At 39.8% G+C, this 23,089-nt stretch overlaps 1 protein-coding gene across 1 annotated transcript in view; it reads left to right on the forward strand.

Moving 5' to 3' along the window:
* The window catches only part of LOC126075019 (prostaglandin-E(2) 9-reductase-like), an 82,134-nt gene extending 61,247 nt beyond the window's left edge, over positions 1-20,887 (forward strand). The window contains exons 8-9 of the mRNA XM_049882083.1: positions 11,225-11,307; positions 20,691-20,887. Of these exons, the coding sequence (XP_049738040.1) occupies positions 11,225-11,307; positions 20,691-20,733 (126 nt within the window). The 3' untranslated portion in view covers positions 20,734-20,887. The remainder of the gene's footprint in view (positions 1-11,224; positions 11,308-20,690) is intronic.
* Positions 20,888-23,089: the final 2,202 nt, after the last annotated feature.

The following is a 23,089-nucleotide window of genomic DNA, read 5'->3' on the forward strand; positions in this document are numbered from 1 at the left end:
ATGGACTAAATGCACCAATAAACAGAGAGTGGCAGAATGGATTAAAAAAATTAACAAAAAAAAAGATCAGTCTATATGCTGCCTACAAGAGACACACCTTAAACACAAAGACACAAACAAACATAAAACTCAAAGAATGGAAAAAAAAAATATTAAGCAAACAACAACCAAAAAAGAGCAGGAGTGGCAATATTAATTTCTGACAAAATGGATTTTAAAGTAAAATCCACCACAAAGGATAAGGAAGGACACCATATAATGATTAAAAGGTCAATACACTAGGAGGACATAACAATCGTAAATATATATGCACACAATGACGGGGCTCCAATATATATAAAACAAACTGTAACAGCATTGAAAAGAGAAACAGACGGCTGCACAATAATAGTAGGAAACTTTAACAGACCTGTTTCAGTGAAGGACAAACATCTAGAAAGAAACTCAACAAAGACGCGAAAGATCAAAATGCCACAATCAATCAACTTGACCTCATAGATATATACAGAACACTCCACTGAGCACAGCCAAGTATACACTCTTTTCCAATGCACATGGGACATTCTCTAGAATAGACCACATATTAGGCCACAAAGCAAGCCTTATCTGAATCCAAAACAGAAATATTACAAAGCAATTTTTCTGAACATAAAGCCAAGAAAGTAGAAATCAATAACAGAAAGAGCAAGGAAAAAAACCAAATGCATGGAAACTGAACAACACCTTGCTCAAAAGCTACGGGGTTATAGAAGAAATCAAGGATGAAATAAAGAAATCCATAGAATCAAGTGCGAATGAAAACACCTCTTACCAGAACCTTTGGGACACAGCAAAAGCAGTAATCAGAGGTCAATTTAGAGCACACATCCAAAAAGAAGAAAGAGCCAAAATAAAAACATTAGCCCTGCAACCCTAACAAATAAAAGCAGCAAAAGAAGCCCTCGGGCACTAGAAGAAATGAAATAATAAAGATTAGAGCAGGAACAAGTGAAACGGAGAATAGAAAAACAATTGAAAGTCAACAAGACCAAAAATTGGTTCTTTGAAAAGATCAACAAAATCGACAAACCATTGGCCAAACTGACAAAAGAAAAACGGGAGAGGAGGCGAATAACCTGAATAAGAAATGAGATGGGTGATATCACAACAGAGCCAACTGAAATAAAAAGGATCTTAACAGAATACTATGAAAAACTGTACTCCAACAAATTTGAAAACCTAGAGGAAATGGACAAATTTCTACAAACACTGTACCTACCTAAACTATCATTAACCAAGGTAGAAAAACTAAATAAACCTATAACAAAAGAGAGATTGAAGATGTAACAAACCCTCCCCCCCAAAAAAAATCCCTGGCCCTTACGGCTTCACTGGAGACTTCCAGCAAACTTTCAGAGAAGAGTTTAAACCAGTGCTACTAAAGGTATTTCAGAGCATAGAAAAGGAAGGACTACTCCCGAACTCATTCTATGAAGCCAGCATAACACTGATACCAGAACCAGATAAAACCAAAAAAACCCCATTGCCGTTGAGTTGATTCTGATTCACAGCGACCCTATAGGACAGAGTAGAACTGCCCCACAGAGTTTTCAAGCAGTGCCTGGTGGATTCGAACTGCTGATCTTTTGGTTAGCAGCCGTAGCTCTTAGCCACTATGGCACCAGGGTTACCAAAGCAGATAGACACCCCCAAAAAAGAAAATTACAGACCAATATTCCTCATGAACATAGATGCAAAAATCCTCAACAAAATTCTAGCCAATAGAATTCAACAACATATCAAAAAAAAAATTCATCATGACCAATTGGATTCATATCGGGTATGCAGAGATGGTTCAACAATAGAAAAACAATCAATGTAATCCATCACATAAATTAAACAAAAGTAAGAACCACATGATCTTATCAATTGATGCAGAAAAGTCATTTGACAAAGTCCCACACACATTCCTGATAAAAACTCTCAGCAAAATAAGTATAGAAGGGAAATTCTTCCACATAATAAAGGACATTTATACAAAGCCAACAGCCAACGTAATTCTAAATGAAGAGTCTGAAAGCATTCCACTTGAGAACTGGAACCAGACAAGGACGCTCTTTATCATCACTCTTATTCAATATTGTGCTGGAGATCCTAGCTAGAGTAATAAGGCCAGAGAAAGAAATAAAGTATATCCAAATTGGTAAGGAAGAAGTAAAAGTATCCCTATTAGCATATGATATGATCTTACACACAGAACACCCCAAAGATCTACAAGAAAACTACTGGAACTAACAGAAGATTTCAGCTGAGTATCAGGATACAAGATAAACACACAGAAATCAGTTGGATTCTTCTATACCAACAAAGTTGAAAGAGGAAATCACCAAATTAATACCATTTGCAATAGCCCCCAGAGGAAAAAGCACTTAGTAATAAACCTAATCAGAGATGTAAAAGTCCTGTACAAAGAAAATTACAAGACACTACTGCAAGAAACCAAGAGACCAACATATGTGGAAAATATACCATGCTTATGGATAGGAAGACTCAACACTGTGAAAAAGCCTATTCTACCCAAAGCAACCTAGACGTATAATGCAATCCCAACCCAAATTCCAATGACATTTTTTAATGAGCTGGAGAAACAGATCACCAACTTCGTATGGAAAGTGACGAGGCCCCGGATAAGTAAAGCATTAGGGAACAAGAAGAGCAAAGTGGAAGACCGCAAATTAGGTTCCCATTTAACAATTTCTACGCAAATTATTCACTCATATTGGAGAGATTTTCACAATGTGTCATCATTCTCATTCATTCTGTTCGTACCATTTCCAGAACTCTAGTTTCCCTGCCCCGTTACTTTCTCGTCTTTGCTTTAGCATAATCTTTGAGCATTTGATTTCATACACTTTTAAAAAGAGCTCATTTCCTATAATTGGTATTCTTTATTTTATAAGCCAATCTGTTATTTAGCTAAAAGTTAACCTCAAGGGATAATTTTGGTTTAAAGTTTAGAGTATCTCAGGTTGATAATCTTGGAGAGTCTTCTAGTGTCAACAGGTCCAGTAAGTCTGGACTTTTTAAGAACTTAAGTTCTTTTCCACATTTTCCTCCCGTTCTATCAGGAGCCATCTATTTTGGCCCTGATCAGAATGGTCGGTAGTGGTAGCCAGCAACCATCCAGTTCTGGTCACAGGGTAGATGAGGCTATGGTTCATATAGGCTATTAGGCCTATAAAAAAAAAAATAGACTAGTTTTTTTCTATGAGTCTTTGGTTTCCTTCTTTCCTTTTTCTTCCAGGCAAGTAGAGACCAATAGACATATCTTAGATGGTAGCTCGCAAGCTTTTCAGACCCCAGAAACTACTTACCACGTTGTGATATAGAACAAACACTTTATAACGTATATTATGACAATTAACTGAGCTGTCCCACGAGACTATGGTCCTAAGCCTTCAAACTGAGAAAACTAATTATAAGAGGTGTTTCTTTATGTCTAAGGAGTATTTGTAACTGTGTCCCCTATGTGGTCTATTATATATATGAGTATACATTCATGCACACACATACTTGTATGTACATATGCCTATAGATATATCTGTGCACACATGCATATATACCCACATGTTCACACTGATACACATATATGCCTATATACATGTTTGTGTAATCACACAGGTATTTTTTGTTTGCTGTTGCAAAAATGTATTTGTCATATCCTTTACCAAAAGCTTCTTTTTCTCTTGTGCACTTCAGTGACATCATTTACCTTTGTCAAGCTGTGTGCACTTCACCCACATTCAATGCTACCTTTACCATCACCAAAAATAACAATTGTCTACTATCTTGAAAATGGTTCTCACTATCCCACTCATCCACTGTCTCCACTCATCTCTGGTAACCACCAATGAGCATTGGTTTCTCTCTATATATACATATATGTATTCCTGTCTTCTTATGAAAAGCAATTATACAGTATTTGTCCTTTCTGATTGGCTTATATTAATCAGCATAACGTCCTTCATATTCATCTATGATATACAATATAAGAGGACTCATTATTATTCTTTATGGCTGTGTACTATTCCAAAGTATGTATGTACCACATTTTGTTTACCCATTCATCCATTGTTGGACAATTACATCATTTCCATCTTTTTGCTATTGTGAATATTTCTGTATTGAATGTAGGTGTGCACATGTCTGTCCATGTCTCTTTTATTAGATCTCTAGAGAATATACCTAGGAGTAGGATTGCTGCATCATAAAGTATTTCTATTTCTACCTTCTTTAGAAAGTGGTTTTTATCATATTACAATCAGGCCAGCACTGGTTAAGTGTTCTAATCCCTCAAATCTTTGCCAGCATTTGTTGTTTTCTGTTTGTTTGTTGCTTGGTTTTAACAGTGGCATTTTTGCAGGAGTGGGATGGTGTCTTAGTCATCTAGTGCTGCCATAACAGAAATATCATAAGTGGATGGCTTTAACAAAGAAAAACTAATTTTCTCACAATCTAGTAGGTTACAAGTCCAAATTCAGGGCGTCGGCTCCAGGGGAAGGCTTTCTCTCTCTGTCTGGTCTGGAAGAAGGTCCTTATCCTCAATCTTTCCCTGGTCAAGGAGCTTCTCAGGTGCAGGGACCCCTGGTCCAAGGGACCTGCTCTGCTCCTGGTGCTGCTTTCTTGGTGGTATGAAATCACCAACTCTCTGCTTGCTTCCCTTTCCTTTTCTCACTTGAGAGATAAAAGGTGGTGCAGGCCACACCCCAGGGAAACTCCCTTTACCTTGGATCAGGGAGGTGACCTGAGTGAGGGTGGTGTTGCAATCCCACCCTAATCCTCTCAACATAAAATTACAATCACAAAATGGAGGATAACCATACAATACTGGGAATCATGGCCTAACCAAGTTGATACACACATTTTTAGGGGGACCATTCAATCCATGACATTCCACACTTTAGCCCCCCATCACATTTTGCAACATGCAAAACATATTTATCCCATCATAGCACAGCAAAAGTCTTAAATCAAGTCCAAGTCCAAAATTTAAAAATTCCTCTTCATCTGTGAAATCTAGAACACAAGTTATCTGCTTCCAAGTGTACAATAGCAGAACAGGCACAAGCTAGACATTTCCATTACAAACGGGAGAAAATGGAAGGAAAGAAGGCGTCACAGGCACGAAGCAAGTCAGTAGAACACATTACATTAGCCCTGAAGGCTTTGAAATAATTCCCTGTTCTCTGAGACAATTTATACAATCGCCCTGCCCTCCAGACTTTAGGCATTGGCCACACTCCCTGGATTCTGAGTGGAGGCCCCTTGGACCTGGGCTTCAGCTCTACCTTCTAAGCCCCCTGGGACAACAACTCTGCTCCCTTGGCTTTAGGCGCACCATTCTCCTAGTCCATCTGAGTGGCAACTCCACCTTTAGAAACACCAGAGGCTGTGGCTCCAGCCTTTGAAACCCCTGAGGTCATGGCCATACCTTTTGAGACTGAGGCAGCTTGGCTTCTTGTGTTGTCTCTTCAGCTTCTGCTCCCTGATTTCTTGGCCTCTCAGCTCCTCAGGCCTCACATCTGCATCTGCCCTTCTGGGGCAAGTGTTCCAAAGCTCTATAACTCCACTAATAACTGCCTGGAGGCACCCCACTCCTTCAGAAAGCCTCCTGCACACAGGCACTCAGCTCTCTCATTCCGTGGGTCGGCTCCAGCACTGTCTCATGTTGGACTCCTGGTTCTGCTGCTGCTGCTGGTTTGCTGCTGCTACTGCCTGTCTGCCGCTGCAGGTTCTGTGCTGCTGCTGGCCCTATGTAGCTGCTGCTCCTTTATCCATTCGCAGTTTCAGAACCACTTCCACAAATTAGGTATCTCTTAGAACAGCACCCCACTCTCTCTACCAAATTCTGTCTCAGTCATCTAGTGCTGCTGTAACAGAAATACCACAAATGGATGGCTTTAACAAAGAGAAATTTATTTTCTCACAATCTACTAGGTTACAAGTCCAAATTCAGGGCGTCGGCTCCAGGGGGAGGCTTTCTCCCTCTGTTGGGTCTGGAGCGAGGTTCTTAACCTCAATCTTCCCCTGGTCAAGGAACTTCTCAGGCACAGGGATCCCCAGTCCAAAAGGTGCGCTCTGTTACTGGTGCTGCTTTCTTGGTGGTATGAGGTCCCTGACTCTCTGCTTGCTTCCCTTTCCTTTTCTCTCTTGAGAGATAAAAGGTGGTGTAGGCCACACCCCAGGGAAACTCCCTTTTCCTTGGATCAGGGAGGTGACCTGAGTGAGGATGGTGTTATAATCCCACCCTAATCCTCTCAAAATAAAATTACAATCACAATATGGAGGACAACCATACAATACTGGGAATCTTGGCCTAACCAAGTTGATACACACGTTTTTGGGGGGACATAATTCAATCCATGACAGATGACAACTCATTGTAATTTTTATTTGCATCTCTCTAATGGCTGGTGTGGTTAAGAGTTCAGGCTGCTAAACAAAATGTCGGCAGTTCAAATACAACATTCACTCCTTGGAAACCCAATGGGGCACTTTTACTCTGTCCTGTAGGGTTGCTAAGAGTCCGAATAGACTCGATGGCAATGAGTTTGGTTTTTTGTTTTTTTAAATGGCTAATGATCACAAGTATCTTTTCATGAGTTTTTTTGGCCACTCCTAATATACTAATAAAACTGTCCTTTGTGTTTTTAATGTCAAATTTTTATGTCTAAAAATTCTGTATAATTGTTTTAACAATTTTATTAATCATTATGTAGTTTCTTGTGTGAATATTTTTTAAATATAGCAACACAATTAATTTATAGTCCATAAATGCCAATATTAATAATCCTAGTGGTTTTTTTTTTTTTGCTGTCTTTTATACCAACAGGTTCTCTTTTATGATGACTTATTTCCACATATGTTTAGCATTTCCACATATGTTTAGTTAGTTTTACCTGAGACCTCCTCATTTTCTTCTTAATTTTGTTTGTGGTGTCCTTTGACACCATGGATGAAGGTGTGGCTCTCCAGAACCCAGAAAAGAATTATGTCAGGCTCCTGGAGACACTTCCTGTCTTAAGTTGGGTACTCTAGAAGCATAAAACCAGTGAAGCATATATATAAATATATAGAGAGATTTATTACAAGGAAAAACTTCATGCAATTGTGGAGGCTGGCAAGTCCCAAATCCAAGGGTAAGCAGAAGGCTGGCAACTTCTCTTTACTCAAGTGCTCACATGGGCTGTGGAACCAAAATCTACAGGTCAGGAGGTAGGCTTCTGGCTCATAGGGCTGCAGGAGCTGGTGAATCCAAAATGAGGTGGTAGGCTCTGGAGGTCAGAGATGACAATTCAGATGTGAGATCCAGAGAGAATGAGATTTGGCAGAACATCTATATATATTGGATGCAAGTCACACCCTCAAGAAAACTCCCCTTTAAACCAATTGGCTATTCATAGCAGATCACAAAATGGATGATTATTATATAATATCTGAAAAAAACTAAGAGTCACTGAGAAATCATGGCCTAGCCAAGTTGACAAATAACTGTCAAAGTCCATCCCTTGTCAACCTGGCAGCTGTACACATCACTTTAAACCTTAAAACATGTCTAAATAAAGACAATTATAAAGTCACACTTGCACATTATATGACACAACCGACATGCATACAACCAAAAACACACTAGCCCCGTTTATATCTTACAATTTATAATAAGTAATAGAATAAGGGAGGGGAGAAAACAAATATATTCGATACATGTATGTTATTGTTAGGTGCCATCGAGCCAGTTCCAGTCCACAGTGACACTACAACACAACAGAACACTGCCTAGTCCTGCGCCATTCTCACTATTGTTGTTATGTTTGAGCCCATTGTTGCAGCCACTGTATCAATCCATCTTGTTCAGGGTTTTCCTCTTTTTCACTGACCCTTTACTTTATCAAGCAATATATATATATACATATATATGTATGTATAATACACACACAGGTATATATAAGGTCACAGAGACAGAAAGCAAAAATTTTGTGAGTGGGTTACTAGAGGTAATAGTGAATGATGCCACTCCCATTTCCAACCCTTGGTCCCTGGACTCATGAATCCTGGCTATGGGAGAAACAACATCATATATCGCATGCTGGTTTAAAGCATATACAGTCTCCTGGAGAAGTTTGCCCCAAACCTGCAAGATACTGCCACTTAGCTGGTGCTGTAATTGTGTCTTTAGAAAACCATTCTATTGTTCTATCAAGCCAGCTGGTTCAGGATGATGGGGAACATGGTAGAACCAGTGAATTTTATGAGCAGAGGCCAATTGCTGAACTTTATTTGCTGTGAAATGAGTTCCTTGATTCAAGGAAATGCTGTGTGGGAACCATGGTGGGAGATAACGCATTCTGTAAGTACACAGATGGTAATTTTGGCAGAAGCACTGCGTGCAGGGAAGGTAAATCCATATCCACAGTAAATGTCTATTCCAGTAAGAATAAAATGCTGCTGTTTCCATGATGGAATTTGTTCAATGTAATCTACCTGCCACCAGGTTGCTGGCTGATTGTCTCTAGCAATAGTGCCATATCAGGGACTCAGTGTGGGTCTCTGCTGCTGGCAGATTGGGCACTAGGTAGTGACTGTAGCCAAGTAGGCCTTGGTGGTTCGAAGTCCCTGTTGCTGAGCCCATGCATAACTTCCATCTACATCATGGCCACTTTCTGCATGAGCCCATTGGGCGATGACAGGTGTGGCTGGAGAAAGAGACTGAGTCATATCTACAAAACACGTCATATTATCCACTTGGTTGTAAAAACCCTCCTCTGATGAGGTTATCATTTGGTGAGTGTCATGGATTGAATTGTGTCCCCCAGAAATGTGTGTCAACTTGCCTAGGCCATGATTCCCAGTATTGATTGATTGTCCACCATTTCATCATCTGATGTGGTTTTCCTATGTGTTGTACATCCTACCTCTATGAAGTTAATGAGGCAGGATTAGAGGTAGTTATGTTAATGAGGCAGGACTCAACCACAAGGTCAGGTTGTATCTTGAGTCAATCTCTTTTCAGTTATAAAACCGAGAAACTGCAGAGAGACAGGGGGCCTCCTATCACCAAGAGTGAAGAACCAAGAGCAGAGTATGTGCTTTGGATCTGGTGTCCCTCCTCAGAGAAGCTTCTAGACTAGGGGAAGATTGATGACAGGGACCTTCCTCCAGAGCCAACACAGAGAGAAACCCTTCCCCTGGAGCTGGCACCCTGAATTTGAACTTCTAGCCTCCTAGACTGTGAGAGAATAAATTTCTGTTTGTTAAATCCATACACCTCTGGTAGCTGTGTTATAGCAGCACTAGATAACTAAGACAGTGAGCATTCACATGAGACACAGACATCTTCACCTCTTGGTCCCATTCAGAGAAGTCTATCCACATGGCTCTTCCCCATACCTCCTTGTCACCAATTTCCCAATTGTGTTCCTCCCAAGGTCCTCACCATCCAGCCAAATCATTGGTCACAGCCCAGGAATCAGTATACAATTGCACATCTGGCTATCTCTCCTTCCAAGAAAAATAAACATGTACATTGCTTGAAGTTCTGCCTGTTGGGGGGATGTCCCTACACCATTGTCCTTCAGGGAGGCCCCAGAAAGGGGGCTGAATTGCTGCCACTGTCCACTTTTGAGTGGTTCATGAAGAAACATTATAAACCAGAAGCAAGAATTCTCTTCCCCCATCATCCCCTCAGGAGGCCTTAGGTGCAGACTGGCAGAAGGAGGATAATGTGACAGGACTGGGGATGATGAGGATTTTAGCAACTTCCTCACATCACATATTTGCATCTTCAGGTCCTGCTCAGCCTGATCTCCTATTTACCACTTCCGTTTAATGATGGACTGGTGAGGTGCACATCTGATTTTATGACTCTGTTGGTCAGACAAAACCCAGTTCATTATGGGAAGCTCAGGCCATGGGATAGTTAAGGTTATGTGTCAACATGGCTGGTCCATAATTCTCAGTGGGTTGCAATATATGATGTAATCACCATCCACAATATGATCTGTTGTGAGTAGCCAATGACTCAGAAGGAGAGTTTCGTGAGAGGTGCCTGCATCCAAAATATATAAATATTCTCGCAAAGCTCACCTTCCTTGGATCCAGTGTCCAACTCATCATCCTCTAACCTCCAGTTCATGTGACGTGAGCCAGCAGCCAGACGTCTGACTTGCAGATTTCAGGATTTGCTAGCTCCTGAATCCCTGTAAGCCAGCACCCTTCTGTCTCACTTGCTGATTTTGTGTCCATCAACCGTTAGAGCGTTGTGAGTCATGAAAAGCCTCGAAACTGCTGATGATTTGGAGCCACTAGCCTCCGTAACTATGTGAGCCATTTCCTTGATAGAAATCTCTCTGTATATGTATACATTGCACTGGTTTTGCTCCACAGAATCCTGCCTATACAGGCCACATGGTGACTTGATGGCCCATGGTTAAGTACTCACTCTCTACTATGGCTCAAAACAAGACAAAAGCTACTTCTCAAAAGGAGAGTAGTCATCTGCAGAAAATGGCAGAACCTGTCTCCAAAATTAGTGATTCACTAACAGAGGCCTGCCAAAGACTCCAAAGAGTATCTCTATCTGCCACTGACACTTCAAGAATGATTGAATTAACCAGATCACATGGCCCAGGTGGAAGACTGACTTGCACAGCAGCCTGGCCTTGTGGCACACCTTCTGTTCTTCTGGGCACCACTCAAAACTAGCAGTTTTTCCAGGCACTTGGTAAATAGGCCAGAGAAGCACAACCAAATAAGGGATAAGTTGCCTCCAAAATCCAAAGAGGACCATCAGGCATTGTCCCTCCTTTTTAGTTATATGTAACAATTTATTCTTCATTTTAGAAGGAATGTCTTGACTTGTCCCACACCACTGGATCCCTAGAAATTTCACTGAGTGGAAGGAGCTTGAATTTTTCTCAGATTAATTTTCTACCATCTAGAATACAAATGTCTTACCAATAATCTAGAGTCATTGATACTTCTTAGTAGCCTAGTATCAATGAAATCTTTTCTTCTATTTTAGTTTCTAACTGGTGTTTGTTAGTATTTGGAAAATTCACTGATTTTTGTTCATTCATTTTTGTACCTAGCCATATTGTCGGTTATAGTGAAGATTCACTTGGATTTTCCAAGATTGGAAATTATATAATCTGAAAGTAATTTAAATTTTTTTTCTTTCTTTTGATAGGTTTTTGAATTCCAGTTGGCTTCAGAAGACATGAAAGTCCTAGATGGCCTAAACCGCAATGTTCGCTATTTTACCCTTGCATTGTAAGTATTGTTCACTGAATAGCAAGTATTGTTGCTAAAGCTATTTGCCTCAATTAATTTTCAGCTGAGGAAAGTAGGAGAGCTGTTAAAATTTACGTCAGTACCAGAAAGATATTGGCCAGTTTTAGGAAGGGATGAGATATGAGCTTACCCAAAACTCTCAGACTAGCTTCACCTCAAAGATCTATTCACTGAATCAGCTAAAGTGTGTAAGGGACCCAGGGTCAGCTTGAACATTCACCCATACTCTGCTCTCCTCACTCCATGTATTTTACAGAGAAAATCAAAATCACTGATGGTTTTACCTCTTCCGTGTAGGCCTCTTATCTCTAATACTCAAAGTGAGTATTAGAGATATCCCTTAATGAAACGTGTCCAAAACAATTTTTGTCATTGTCTTCTCCCAAACCTGCTCAACTCCTCAAACCTGCCCAATAAAAGGCATTGCCAGCAACTCTCTGGTCCAAGTCAGAATTTTTCATCATCTCCACTAGACCTTGTAAATTTTAGGACTTAATAGTTTTTGAATCTCTGCCTACTATTTCATCTCATGTTTGTTCGGGACCCAAACACTGCACTCAATTCCTGAAAGAATGGCCTTTGTATAAGAACCTGTGGCTTTGATTTTCTGAAATACAAAACTCTCAATGCAAAGGATGAAGAAGACTAAGAGAAGAGAGATTAAAACCAAGAAAAGAGAGGTGGAACCAAGATGGCAGGATGGACAGACACTTCTGACAAGCCCTCTTACAACAAAGATATAAAAAACAAGTGAAACGAATATATTTATGACAAGTAGGAGCCCTGAACATCAAAGGCAAGCTTAGAAAATGAACTGAGGGGCAGGGTGAGGAAGAAAAGGTTCAAAAGTGGAGAGAAGATGCTGGACCTGAATCAGGGGGAGACCTCAGGCACCATTCCCAGGAGTGGCGGCAGTGGGCTGGTACTAGTGTTCGGCCACAGTTTCCTCAGGGAGAAGCAGCCAGCCACACAGCCTACTCACACCTCTGGAATGAGAGAAAGATGGGGCTCTTGGGAAAACCTAAGTACTTGCGTATATTTTACTGCACCCCTCCCCAAGATGGCTTCAGCAGCTGATTTCCCTGGGCCTCAAATAGGCCCTGTTGAGCACTTAGACCCATCCTCAAGGCCTTGGAGAAAGAATAAATTTGCAACTGGGGGAAAAGATAATTTGCCAGCTCCACTAACTGGGAGAGCTCAGGATAGAAGCGGCTCCTGTCCAGGCATAAACGGTCCATGGGCTTTGAGTACCTTTACCCTCTGCATGGAACTGTGTGGGCCTATTTCAGGGGAATAGGCCCTCGTTGGCAGACTCCAACCATTTCAGCTCTGTGGCGGAGAGGTGGGTGTTTGATATTTGACATTGCTTTGCCTATTAAGCAGATTCCTTACCTACCCACATCAGGGCCTCAAGGGCTGGTGGCTCCGCTCAGGTCACCCAGCCACCCGTGACGGGGTCCAAGGATAACTGGTACCCCCCAGTTCTTACAACCAAAAATATTGGGTGCCTATTTTTTTATACTCCATCTGAAGAACTCACCCACCTGTACAATCTAGGGAACAGGGCCATGCTTTCCTCAGAGAAATGCCTTGTTCAGAGTGTGACCTCCTGCTGCAATCAGATACTGGTACCTACACCAATCACCCCTGGCCCTCTAAGACTGTAGGACAGAGCCTGTACCACACACTTGATGATCAGCTACCTGGACACCTGAGCTGAATTCATACAAGACAAGTGAATGGACTCCTAGACTAATATACTTGATAACAGTTCTAGCCATCTGGGACAGGATGTCAGAGCTCCAAAGGTGAAAATAATCAAGTTAGCTCACTCAAGCAACCCATTGGGGCATATCAAAAGAAAACAAAGCAAGAAACTATGACACACTAAACAAAGATAAAACAAACTAATACGATAACCTATAAATGGCTCAGAGACAACACTCAATATCAAGTCACATAAGGAAACAGACCATGACTTCCTCAACAAGATCTCAAAAGAAAGAATCAAGGGATCTTATGGATGAAAGTGCCTTCCTGGAATTACCAGAGGCAGAATACAAAAGATTAATATACAGAACCCTTCAAGACATCAGGAAGGAAATGAGGAAATACGCATAATAAGCCAAGGAACATGCAGTTAAGCAATTGAAGAAATTAAAAAGATTATTCAAGAACATAATGCAAAATTTAATAAGCAGGAAAAATCCAAAGAAGACAACAATCAGCAATTTAGAAGATTAACAATAAAATTACAGAAGTAGACAACTCAATAGAAAGCTAGAGGAGCAGAATTGAGCAAGTGGAAGGCAGAATTTCTAAACTTGAAGATAAAGCACTTGGCACTAATATATTACAAGTAAAATCAGATAGAAGAATTTTAAAAAATGAAGAAGCCTTAAGAGTTATGTGGGACTCTATCAAGAGAAATAACCTACGAGTGATTGGACTACCAGAACAGGGAGGGATAACAGAAAATACGAAGAGAATTGTTGAAGATTTGTTGGCAGAAAACTTCCCTGATATCGTGAAAGATGAGAAGATATCTATCCAAGATGCTCATCGAACTCCACATGAGTTAGATTTTAAAAGAAACTCACCAAGACATATTATAATCAAACTCGCCAAAACCAAAGATAAAGTGAGGATTTTAAGAGCAGTAGGAATAAATGAAAAGTTGCCTACAAAGGAGAGTCAATAAGAATAAGCTCAGACTACTTGGCAGAAAACATACAAACAAAAAGGCAATGGGATGACCTATACAGAAAATTGAAGGAAAAAAATAGCCAGTCAAGAATCTTACATCCAGCAAAGCTGTCTCTCAAATATGAAGGTGGAATTAGGATACTTCCAGATAAACAGAAGTTTAGAGAATTCATAAAAACCAAACCAAAACTACAAGAAATACTAAAGGGAGTTCTTTGGTTACAAAATCAACAATATCAGGTATCAACCCAAGACTAGAATACTAGGCAAGCAATCAGAAGTCAAACCAGACTGGAAAATGACAAAAATAAATCAAGATAAAAAAACACTCAACACAGGGAAACAGATATTTTATTATGTAAAAAAAAGACAATTTTAAAACAATAAAAAGGGGCTAAGAAATGTAGTCTTAGATCTTCCATATGGACGGGAAGACAAGGCGATACAAAGAAATAAAAGTTAGGTTTAAGTTTAGAAAAATATGGGTAAATAATAAGGTAATCATAAAGAAGACAAACTATCTTACCCATCAAAATAAAATACAAGAAAAAAATAGAGACTCAGCAGAAACAAAATCAGCAGCAACAAATATGAGGAAAGCACGATATATAAAGATAATCTACTCTGCACATAAAATTAAACACGAAAAAGAAACTGTCAATAACACAAAAAAAAGACATCAAAATGATAGTATTAAATTCATACCTATCCATAATTATCCTGAATGTAAAGGCACCAGTAAAGAGACAGAGAGTAGCAGAATGGATTAAAAAATATGATCCGACTATATGCTGCCTACAAGAAACACACCTTACATTTACAGACACAAACTAAAACTCAAAGGACGAAAAAAATATTTCAAGCAAACAACAATCAAAAAAGAGCAGGAGTGGCAATGTTAATTTCTGACAAAATAGACTTCAAAGTTAAATCCATCATAAAGGATAAGGAAGGACACTATATAATGATTTAAGGGTTTTTTTTTAGACCAAGAAGATATAACCGTATTAAATATTTACACACCCAATGACAGGGCTGCAAGATACATAAAACAAACCCGATCAGCATTGAAAAGTGAGATAGCTCCACAATAATAGTAGGAGACTTCAACACACAACTTTCAGTGAAGGACAGGATATCCAGAAAGAAGCTCAATAAAGACACGGAATATATAAATGCCACAATCAAACAAATTGATCTCATAGACCTATACAGAACACTCCACCCAACAGCAACCAAGCATACCTTCTTTTCAAATGCACATGGAACATTCTTTAGAATAGACACATATTAGGTCATAAAGCAAGCCTTAGCAGAATCCAAAACACTGAAATATTACAAAGCATCTTCTCTGACCAGAAGGCCATACAAGTGGAGATCAATAACAGGAAAAGCAGGGAAAAGAAATCAAACACTTGGAAAATGAACAATGCCCTGCTCAAAAAAGACTGGATTATACAAGACATTAAGGATGGAATAAAGAAATTCATAGAATCCAGTGAGAATGAAAACACTTCCTATCAGAACCTTTGGGACACAGAGAAAGCAGTGCTCAGAGGTCAATTTATATCAATAAATGCACACATACAAAAAGAAGAAAGGTCCAAAATCAAAGAATTATCCCTACAACCTGAACAAATAGAAAGAGAGCAACAAAGAAACCCTCAGGCACCAGAAGAAAACAAATAATAAAAATTAGAGCAGAACTAAATGAAATAGAAAACAGAAAAACAATTGAAAGAGTTAACAAGACCTAAAGGAGGTTCTTTGAAAAAATCAACAAAATTGATAAACCACTGGCCAAACTGACAAAAGAAAAACAGGAGAGGAAGCAAATAACCCGAATAAGAAATGAGATGGGCGATATTACAACAGACACAACTGAAATTAAAAGAATCATATCAGATTACTGTGAAAAATTGTACTCTAACAAATTTGAAAACCTAGAAGGCATGGATGAATTCCTAGAAACACATTACATACCTAAACTAACACAAACAGAGGTAGAACAACTAAATAGACCCAATACAAAAGAAGAGATTGAAAAGGTAATCAAAAAACTCCCAGCAGCAACAACAAAAATCTCTGGCCCGGACAGCTTCACTGCAGAGTTTTACCAAACTTTCAAAGAAGAGTAAACACCACTACTACTAAAGGTATTTCAGAGCATAGAAAAGGATGGAATACTCCCAAACTCATTCTACGAAGCCAGCATAACCCTGATACCAAAACCAGGTAACAATGCCACAAAAAAAGAAAGTTACAGGCCAATATCCCTCATGAACTTAGATGCAAAAATCCTCAACAAAATTCTAGCCAATAGAATTCAAAAACATATCAAAAAAATAATTCACCATGACCACATGGGATTCATACCAGGTATGCAGGGATAGTTCAACATTAGAAAAACACTTAATGTAATCCATCATATAAATAAAAGACAAGAATCGCGTGATTTTACCAATTGATGTAGGAAAGGCATTTAACAAAGTCCAGCAACCATTCATGATAAAAACTCTCAGCAAAATAAGACTAGAAGGAAAATTCCTCAACAAAATAAAGGGCATTTATACAAAGCAAACAGCCAACATCATCCTAAATGGAGAGAGCCTGAAAGCATTCCCCTTGAGATCGGGAACCAGAACAGGATGCCCTTTATCACCGCTCTTATTCAACATTGTGTTGGAGGTCCTAGCCAGAGCAATTAGGGTAGATAAAGAAATAAGGGGCATCCAGATTGGCAAGGAAGAAGTAAAAGTATCTCCATTTTCAAATCATATGATCTTATACACAGAAAACCCTAAGGAATCCTCAAGAAAACTACTGAAACTAACAGAAGAGTTCAGCAGAGTATCAGGATACAAGATAAACATACAAAAATCAGCTGGATTCCTTTACACCAACAAAAGGAACTTTGAAGAGGAGACCACCAAATCAATATCATTTACAGTAGCCGCCAAGAAGATAAAATACTTAGGAATAAATCTTATCAGAGAGGTAAAGACTTATGCAAAGAAAACTACAAAACACTTCAGCAAGAAACCCAAACAGACTGACTTAAGTGGAAAAACATACCTTGCTCATGGATATGAAGACTTAACATTATAAAATGTCTATTCTACCAAAAGCGATCTATATATTTAATGCAAGACCGATCCAAATTCCAACAACATTTTTTAATGAGATGGAGAAAAAAATCACCAACTTCATATGGAAGGGCAAGATGCCCTGGATAAGTAAAGCATAACTGAAAAAGAAGAACAAAGTGGGAGGCGTTACTCTACCTGATTTTAGAACCTATTATACCACCACAGTAGTCAAAACAGCCTGGTACTGGTACAACAGATACATAGACCAATGGAACAGAATTGAGAATCCAGACATAAATCCATCCACATATGAGCAGTTGATATTTGACAAAGTCCTCAAAGCAGTTAAATGGGGAAAGGACAGACTTTTTAACAAATGGTCCTGGCATAACTGGATGTCCATCTGCAAAAAAGTGAAACAGGACCCAGACCTCATGCCATGCACAAAAACGAACTCAAAATGGATCAAAGATTTAAATATAAAATGTAAAACGATAAAGACCATGGATGAAAAAATAGGGACAACATTAGGAGCTCTAATACATGGCATAAACACTATACAAAACATTACTAAGAATGCAGAAGAAAAACTAGATAACTGGGAGCTCCTAAAAATCAAACACCTATGCTCATCCAAAGACTTCACCAGAAGAGTAAAAAGACTACCTACAGACTGGGAAAAAATTTTTAGCTCTGACATTTCCGATCAGCATCTGCTCTCTAAAATCTACATGATACTGCAAAAACTCAACTACAAAAAGGCAAATAACCCAGGTAAAAAATGGGCAAAAGATATGAACAGACACTTCACTAAAGAAGACATTCAGGTAGCTACCAGATAATTGAGGAAATGCTCATGATCATTAGCCATTAGAGAAATGTAATTCAAAACTACAATGAGATTCCATCTCACTAGGACAACGACAAAAAAACCAAACCCAGTGCTGTCGAGTTGATTCAACTCATAGTGACCCTATACAACAAAGTAGAACTGCCCCATAGAGTTTCCAAGGAGCGCCTGGCGGATTCAAACTGCCGAACGTTTGTATAGCAGCTGTAGCACTTAAGCGCTACATGAAGAGGGTTTCCCACTCCAACAAGGTTGTCATTAATCCAAAAAACAAAAAACAATAAATGTTGGAGAGGCTGTAGAGAGACTGGAACACTTATACATTGCTGGTGGGAAGGTAAAATGGTACAACCACTCTGGAAAATGATTTGGTGCTTCCCTAAAAAGGTAGAAGTAGAACTACCATACAGTCCAGCAACCCCACTCATTGAATATATCCTAGAGAAATAAGAGTCTTTACACGAACAGATATATCCACACCCATGTTTATTGCAGCACTGTTTACAATAGCAAAAACATGGAAGCAACCAAGGTGCCCATCATCACATGAATGCATAAATAAATTACGGTATATTCACACAATGGAATACTACGCATCGATGAAGAACAGTGATGAATCTGTGAAACATTTCATAACATGGGGGAATCTGGAAGGCATAATGCTGAGTGAAATTAGTCAGTTGCAAAAGGACAAATATTGTATGAGACCACTATTATAACAACTGGAGAAATAGTTTAAACAGAGAAGAAAATATACTTTGATGGTTATGAGAAGGCCGATGGAGGGAGGGAGGGGGGATGGGAGGGAGGGAGGGAGAGGGGTTTTCACTAATTAGATAGTAGAGAAGTTTTATTTTAGGTGAAGGAAAAGACAACACACAATATAGGAGAGGTCGACACAACTGGACTAAACCAAAAGCAAAGAAGTTTCCTGAATAAACTGAATGCTTCAAAGGCCAGACAGAGTAGCAGGGGCAGGGGTTTGGAGACCATGGTTTCAGGGGACATCTAAGTCAATTGGCGTAATAAAATCTATTAAGAAAACATTCTGCATCCCACTTTGGAGAGTGGCATCTGGGGTCTTAAACACTAGCAAGCAGCCATCTAAGATGCATCAATTAGTCTCAACCTACCTGGATCAAAGGAGAATGAAGAACTCCAAGGACACAAGGTAATTACGAGCCCAAGAGACAGAAAGGGCCACATAAACCAGAGACTACATCAGCCTGAGACCAGAAGAACTAGATGATGCCCAGCTACAATTGATGACTGCCCTGACAGGGAACACAACAGAGAACCCCTGAGGGAGCAGGACAGCAGTGGGATGCAGGCCCCAAATTCTTGTAAAAAGACCAGACTTAATGGTCTGACTGATACTAGAAGGACTCCGGTAGTCATGGCACGCAGATCTTCTTTTGGCCCAGGACAGGAACCATTCCCAAAGCCAACTCTTCAGACAGGTATTGTAGTGGACAATGGGATGGAGAGGGATGCTGGTGAGGAGTGAGCTTCTTGGATCAGTTGGACACTTGAGACTATGTTGGCATCTGCCAGAAGGCGAGATGAGAGGTTAGAGGGGGTTAGAACCTGGAAAAATGGACTCGAAAAGAGAGAGTGGAGGGAGGGATCAGGCTGTCTCATTAGGGCGAGAGCAACTGGGAGTATGTAGCAAGGTGTGTATACAAGTTTTTATATGACAGACTGACTTGATTTGTAAACTTTCACTTAAAGCATAATAAAAATTAACAAAAAAATCCAAGAAAAGAGTGTGGAGACAAAACCTCAATGTTGGAGACCATTTTTAGCCCACAAAATTCTTTACTATTCCTACATGCTCTAAATTATAGGATTCTGAGAAAGGACATTCATTATAAATGAGGTTTTTAAAGTGTTCCCCTCTACTGTAGGGGTTTTCACTTATAATAGAAGTAATGTGATCATACATGAAAAGGGACTAGCACAATGACACATCATTAGTATTCAAGAATGAGTAGGTATATTATTATCGCTGGTAATATTTTTATCAGCATAGTGAAAATTAGGGAAAAAACAAAGAAATGATGTAAAGAAAAAGTGGGAAGCAATCAGTAATTCCAATCATTAATTAAATATTTAAATTGCAATTAATCATTTTCTACCACTTTATACTTTCTGTTGTTATTATGCACAGGGATCTCACTATATAGGAAGCTCCTTGGAGACAGTACCATATCTTAAGTATGTCATTATATCCATTCCTGAATAATGCCATAGGTGACATATGATAGGAAATGGATGAATTAGTGAAGTGGAGTAAAATTGCTATCTACAATCTGTATTGCCCTAAAATATTAATTTATGTTAAGCATAAACCTGGACTTAATCCCTGTTCAAAACAAGGCAGAATCAATTTATGCTTTCGCTGAGAATTCAAATGAAAACACATAGCACATCTCTTTGCTTTCTTGACAAATGTATCTAAGGGAGGGCAATATATTTGTAGATTTGCATCTGTGTGCTAAGTTTCAGGCATGGGAATATAATTTTAATTGTTTAATTATTATTTTATAGAAACATTTATTATAAAGACATGCTTATGAAAGTATGAAAGGTGGGCTTTACAAGCAGCCAGGAAATAAAACATTCAACTTGCATACTAATGCCAGCTTCTTAGAAACCTCTGATGTTATTGCACTAGTCTCTGAATCTACATTATTCATTTTTCTTTCTCATTCTAGTGGTATTGGCCACCCTGATTATCCATTTTCTGAAGAGTATTAAAGGCCTTTGTCATGACTCCGTCCAGCAGCCCCTGCAACCGAATAGGTTGCAGGAAACGTCTCAGATGCTGGGGATGAGACACAGCACCTCTGGTTGAATCCATGCTGCTTAGGAACTCATACTTAGCTAGAGTTGTGTCTCTAGTTCAGCAAGGGAAAGCACTAAATCCTTGTCTTTTTGGGAAAAAGAATAAAGATTTTTTCCCCCTAAAGATTCTTATCCATTCTGGTCTCTATTATTTACATAACTCATTTCCTTGTATCTTTCAGGTCCAAAGCTTTGATTGGTCCAGAAGTTTGGAGGCAGTGGGAGAAAGTTGGAAGCTATAGACATTCTTGAGATGGTACTCAGGGAGGAATTCTCAGCTTCTAGAAAAGTAGTAAATGGCAGCTATGCATCAGTCAGTGATTCCTTAGCCTTTTGAGATCTAGGAAAACTCATTGTCTATAGTTGAGATGGTGAGGCACATGCTGAAAGGAAGATTAACAACACAAGTGCTCCCACCGAGCAGTGCAGAGGATCAGAGCTCCAGGAAATTGAGAACAAGAGATCACTCTGGCAGGGTTGACCAGGGAGGTTGGAATGGAAACAGTGGGCTTAGACGGGTAGAACTCAGGTTTGCAGGAAATCAAAGAAACAACTGACAAATCTAATTCCCTGAACATTTAACACTGTATTTCTTAAGTTATCTTAGGTTGTAAGAAATATTATTTATTTGATATACTTGACCCTCTGAAATGTTTGAAACACAATGCAAGGTGGACTTATGAATACAAAACACAAAATAGTCCTAAGAGTTTCAATATTTTATGTAAAACCAATAATAAAATAGGTAATACATTTAATAAATCCAGTTCTCCTACATTTTCAGACATCCTTTAAAAACAGTGTACGCAAAATAGCATAATGCTAACAAAATTTGTTAACATTCAGGAACACATTTCACAAAAATATACCTTTATTTTCTTTAATTTTAGGGGTGCAAATTTAATCATCTAATCATTAAGAACTGAATTTTCATTTCGGATGCTTTGTTGAAAACTTGGGACAATGTCCTTTGAGACATTCACTTGTTCAGGACCGGGGTATATTTCCCAACACTTAAGATTGTAACTGTTGCTGCTTCTCATGGTCACATTTGTCTGTCACATCACCTGGGCTTTCTAAGGCCATTGGATGTTGTCTTAGTCAATTAATTAAAAGCCCCTGTAGCTGCTCTCCTAGAAAGATCAGGACGCATGAGTCAAGGTCTAATTAAAGCAGAAAAGAGATAAGGAAAAGACATAAAACTCAAGAGGCTATCCTGGGGAGACAGGGCGAAGATGACAGAAAAGCCAGATGCTTCTGGCAATCCCTCTTACAACAAAGACCTGAAAAAACAAGTGAAACAATCATATTTTTGACAAGCGAAAAGCCCTGAACATCAAAGGCAAAGTTAGAAAACAGACTGAGCAGCAGGGGGAGGGACAGACGGTTCAGAAATGGCGAGGATTTACTCGACCTGAATTGCCGGGATCCCTCAGGCACCATTCCTGGGAGCAGCTGTGACAGGCCGGTGGTGGCGTAAGGCTCAGATTCCACAGGGAGAAGCAGCCAGCCACACAGCCTGTTCACACCTCAGGAACCGAAGCAGAACAGCGATCTTGGCAAAAGCTAAGTACTTGCGTGTATTTTTTTGTGCCCCCACCCCCAAGCCAGATTCAGTGGCTGTTGATTTCCCTGGGCCTGAGATAGGCCCTCTAGAGCACCCTGGGCCTGTCTCCTGGCCTCAGAGAAGGAATTAAATTCACAATTGGAGGAAAAGATAATTTGCCAGCTCTATTAACTGGGGGAGCTCAGGACAGAAGCGGCTCCTCTCCAGGCACAAACGGTCCATGGACTTTGAATACCTTTCGCCCCTGTGTGGACTTGTGTGGGCCTATTTCAGGAGAATAGGCCCTTGTTGGCAGACTCCAACCATTTCAGCTGTGTGGTAGAGAGGTGAGTGTTTGATATTTGACACTGCTTTGCCTATTAAACAGGGTCCTCACCTACCCACATTAGGGGCCTAAGGACTAGTGTCTCCACCCAGGTCACCCAGGCACCCATGACAGGGGTCCAAGGATAACTGGTACCTCCCAGTCCTTACAACCAAAAGCACTCGTTGGCCATGATCCTTCTGCAGAACCCACCCACATGTATACACTAGGGAACAGCGACATGCTTTCCTCACAGGCACTTGGGGATGGTTCTTAGCCCCCTGCCTTGTTTAGATTGTGAACCCCTGCTGCAACCAGACACCGGTACCTACACCAATCACCCCTGCCCCTCTAAGACTGTAGGACAAAGCCTGTACCACTTGGATACCTGAGCTGAA

The sequence above is a fragment of the Elephas maximus genome, chromosome 4, assembly GCF_024166365.1.
Source record: "Elephas maximus indicus isolate mEleMax1 chromosome 4, mEleMax1 primary haplotype, whole genome shotgun sequence".
Classification (NCBI taxonomy): Eukaryota; Metazoa; Chordata; class Mammalia; order Proboscidea; family Elephantidae; genus Elephas; species Elephas maximus.